Source organism: Aquarana catesbeiana, linkage group LG13 (genome assembly GCF_042186555.1).
Source record: "Aquarana catesbeiana isolate 2022-GZ linkage group LG13, ASM4218655v1, whole genome shotgun sequence".
In the NCBI taxonomy this organism is placed as follows: Eukaryota; Metazoa; Chordata; class Amphibia; order Anura; family Ranidae; genus Aquarana; species Aquarana catesbeiana.
This window is the reverse complement of record NC_133336.1, coordinates 31415413-31419931: the sequence shown is the minus strand read 5'-3', so window position 1 is coordinate 31419931 and position 4519 is coordinate 31415413. Positions and strand designations below refer to the sequence as shown.

The 4519-nt window shown below is 55.1% G+C and overlaps 1 protein-coding gene across 1 annotated transcript; it reads right to left on the bottom strand.

Moving 5' to 3' along the window:
* Nucleotides 1-455: 455 nt before the first annotated feature.
* On the bottom strand, nucleotides 456-4030 carry IRF2BPL (interferon regulatory factor 2 binding protein like). The gene has a single exon (XM_073610070.1). It carries the CDS (start codon nucleotides 3767-3769, stop codon nucleotides 1676-1678), a length of 2094 nt encoding a protein of 697 aa, XP_073466171.1. The 5' UTR covers nucleotides 3770-4030; the 3' UTR covers nucleotides 456-1675.
* Nucleotides 4031-4519: the final 489 nt, after the last annotated feature.

Below are 4519 nucleotides of genomic sequence, written 5' to 3'. Positions count from 1 at the left end.
AGGGAGGCACAGCAGGCAGACGCTGCTCAGTAAAAACAGCCAAGGGGGTGCACAGCAGACTGCTCAGTAAAACAGCAGAGGGGAGACACATCAGTGAAACAGCCAAAGGGGTGCACAGCAGAGGGGATTGCTCAGCAGGCAGAGATTGCACAGTAAGAAAACAGAGGGGATGTATAGCAGAAAGAGTGTTCAGTGAGATGGTAGAGGGGATGCACAGTGGCAGATCACACAGCAGAAGAGGAGGCACAGCAGGCAGAGTACTCCATGAGACAGCAGAGCAAGCCAGAAATAGCAGCACATTAGAACAAGCTCTAGGATTAGAAAGCAGAGAGACAGCACAACGCTCCGAGAGTGCACAATCACAGGCAAGGCTAGAGAGCGCACAGCGAGGCAATCTCCTACATCTAACTCTCCATAAAATCACAATAAAACAGTGACTGCAGCAGCAACAGTGGTTATATGAATCAAATTTATTACAATGTAATCAGCTCCAAGGCACATAACAGTGGTCTGTTATACTACAGAAATGTGTTCTGGACAAAGAAAAAAAGGTTCTGCCCACCCTAAATGTACAGACGGCAATTTGCTCTACAGTTTAAAAGCATTCGTGCAAAAAGAAAAAAAATATATATATATATAATTTTCTTATATAAAGAAATATGTAACCCTCTACTGGCCCAGAGACAGCATGTACTGCCAGCACTCGATGGGTTAAACCAATTATAATTGCATTGTGTAGACCTGCAGAAACCTGCAAACTAATAATTACACTGGGATTATACACCCTCCGAGTATCAGAGTAAAGGAGGGGTGTGGGGGGGGGGGGAATACAACATTGTCTTATGTGTCACACCCACCTCAAAAGGAACAGGGGGATATGGGCATATATAGCAGTTTTATTTTTTTACAGATTTAATAGTTTCACTGTCCACCCCTCCCCCCCCCCCCCCCCCCCCCAACCTTGAGAGAAGTGCGTACATTACAAAAATGACACACTAGCAGCATCGCTAAGTGCTAGAAACCATTACCTAGTGGACACACTTGCAACAAAACGTTGTTTTAAAAAAAAAAAAAAAAAGAGATAAAGTAAAAAGGGGGGGGGGGGGGGAGAGAATATAAGGAGCGATAATAATCCCACAACACCCAAAACATGAGCTCTGTCACCCTTCAAATGAAGTGTACATAACAAGTGTCTCAAATTATTGAAACACCACAAAAATAAGATCTGTACATAAGACTAAGTTTATGTGATGGTCCTGCTTTGCCAGGATCCGGAAAAAAAAAAAAAAAAAGCTTTATACAGCCTCCGTGTCCTGCCTTGACGAGGGGATTCCACCGTTTGCTGTCCTACAAGGTCCGCTCCACCGGCAGGCAGATCCTTTTTTTTTTTTTTTTACATCAGCTTCATAATAAACTCCGCCATGTTATTCCCAAAAAGATGAAGAGTACAAAGTGTCTGTTTCTCAACCACCAGACCCCCCCCCCCCCCCAAAAAAATATCTTGGATCACATGTCTGGGGGGGGGGGGGATGGGGGGGACATTTCTGGGCTGCATTTGATGTAAATGTTTGGTGTCCAGGATCCACAGCACCACACCCCGGAGCCTGTCCTTGGTCTGCAAGTTATAGATGAGGAGCTGGATAAAAGGTTTATGTACACATAACATCCACTCTTACTAAGGGTCCCTCTCCTTTTTAACCTTAACATCCCCGGCAAGAATGGTAGCAATCTCCCCCTGCATGAAAGCCCAAGGTACATTAGATCCAACCAAGGGGCACTTCTCTCCACTGGGGCAGTAGACCTCACCCGTTGCTCCCTGGGCCTTGATGCTCTCTCTGGAGCATGGGAAGCAGAATTTGTGGCTGGGTACGGATGGGCACTGGACAAAGTGCGTGTCCTCTAGGCGCTCATGGCAGATGGTGCAGCACAGAGGGCCGCTGTTGGCCATGGGCGAGTCGGGAATGTTCTGGGGGTGCACTTGGTCCATTCCTGGATGAGGGGCTCCCCCAGCAGGTGCCACCTGGAGGCTGAGTTCTGCAGAACCCCCTCCATTACGGGAATTCAGACGTCTCTGGCCAGGTACTGATGCTGGCGACACCGGGCTGCTGCTATTCCGCCGTGCGGATGAGGTGGTGGAGTGCACTGGGGGACCCCCACCCGTCTGTCCGTCCTTAGGGGAATGAGCGGTGCCTAAAGTGTCTGTCACTGACTGCAGTGCCGCCATAGGTGATGGCCCATTTGGGGGGGCGCTCTCAGGTGGGGTGGTTCGCTGTGGGTGACCAGGGCCGAGAGGCGGCGGAGGTGGTGGTGGAGCGGGGCCGTAGGAAGCCGCTGAGGAGGATGAGGATGGAGTTCCCCCAGCAGCTGCCAAACTCAACTGTTTGATACCATCCGGTTGCCCCGTGATCCACATCTGTCCCTCAGCAGAATCTGGTTCGGGTGAGGCCTTGCGTTTCCTCTGCCCGGAGCGGGCCTGACCGCTCGCCCCAGATGAGGAGGACGCGGCGGCGGCGGCCGCAGCCAGGGCTCGGGGCAGGTTCACCAGAGCACTCGGCAGCATGGGGCAGCCAGGGTCCAGGTAGGGCTGTGGTAACATATCTGCAACGACCATCTCCTTAAAGAAACGTACTGACTCTGGAAGAAGGTCACCCAGCAGACGCCAGTCCCCAGAGCCATGTTTGCGTTCATACTCCAAATACTTAAAGCCCGAGGACAGACCGCGGCCAAAGTCCTTCATACAGTCCTGGTACATCTGCTTGGCAACACCAGAGGCTGAGCTGAAAACGTTGAGGGAGCCGCTGGGATATTCCACAAACAGTTTGAGCTCATAGTCCAGCAGACCTGGCTTGGATGAGGCGTCAAAGGCGAACACTCGCCCCAGCAGTGCATGGTCTTTCTTGAAGCGGACATCAAAGGGTGTGCAAGCCGACAAGGTGAGCAGGGTGTCCCGCACTGCCTTGGGTTTCCCTACCCATTCCTCGGCCCGGGAACGCAGGCTCTCCGTCAGTTCAGAGAGGGCTTCGCTGTTCCTCTGCTTCTCCTTGAGCTCTCGTTCCTGGTCGGTGCTGGAGACGGAGCCCGGGCGCTTAGGGTCACCCGAAGAGCTGGCTGAGGGGGGTGGTGGCCCGCTGAGGCCGCTGGAGCCGCCAGGGCCCCTTCCAAGCACATGCGGGGCCCCGGATGAAGAGGCTGTAGGAGGGCCATTTAGCAAAGTCTGAGGGAGCAGGTTTGGTGGGACGCTCAGCTGTCCAGGTCCCAGCTGGGGGATTAATCCGTGGCCCGTACGGCCCCGGGAATTCGGGCTCTGGCGGTTCAGTTCAGGGGGGCCATCCTCACCGGGCTTGGGGAACCCGTTAAGGCCGTTGGGAAGACGTGCCGCGGCGGCCAGCGTGTATTCGAACCGGCCACGGTCGGTCAGTCCATACCTCTCTAGTCCAGAAGCCCCGGCCGCCTTGGACGCCCCGTCTAGGTGATTAAGCTGCGCCGTGTCCTTGGCGGTCAGGGCTGCTTGCACGGCTGGGTGCTGTTTGGCTGCCCCGCCGGAGCCGGGACCCTGTGGCCCCGGAGAGCGCCCATCCTGGAAGCCATGGCTGCGTTTGAGCTGGCGTGCGGTGTCGATGACGAACTCTATGCGGTCAGCGCCCTCGTAGTTCACACAGCCTCGGCACACGGGCTCGGTGAAGTCCCAGATCATGGCCCATGGCATTCGTGGCAGGTCACACAGGTAGCACGACTGGCGGCGTGACGAGGACACCTGTGCCGCTGACATGCTGCGCGGGGGAAGGGGCTCACTCACTCACTGACAGGGGGTCATGCAGCAGTTCCGCCTCCTTACGGCTCTGTGAACGGTGCTGTGCTCCGGTCCGTACCGGGCGTGCTCTGCTTCTCTCTCTCCTCCGCTTCTCTGCAAGCCGCAGCCCGCCTGGAGCGCGCAATGCCGGGGCCGCGCAGGGCTGGGATTCCGCGCGTGCGCACTGGGCCGCGCCGCCTCCACCGCCAGCCGAGGAATGCCACCTGGCCGTGACGTCACGCAGCTTGTTGCGTTGCTGGAAATGAGGGGCGCGTGCGCGCCGCCGGGTCCCCGCCCCGTCTGCGGCCCCTCGACGCACGTGTGTGCTGGATGGCACGTGACCTGCTGCAGCACATGCTTCAAGCAGGGAGGGGGAGGGGCATGCTGGGAGGTGTAGTACCTCCAGGTATATTTTTTAGGGCATGCTGGGAGGTGTAGTATAACCAAATATAGTTATAGGGCATGCTGGGACGTGTAGTACCACCATCAGACATTATTATAGGGCATGCTGGGAGGTGTAGTACCACCATCAGGCATTATTATAGGGCATGCTGGGAGGTGTACCATCACTAGATACTATAGGGCTTTTTTGGTAAGAGTAGTACTACCATCAGACATTATTGTGGGACATGCTGGGAGGTGTAGTACCACAAGCTGTTATAGGGCATGCTGGGAGCTTTAGTACCACCAGCTGTTATTATAGGGCATGCTGGGAGGTGTAGTACCACC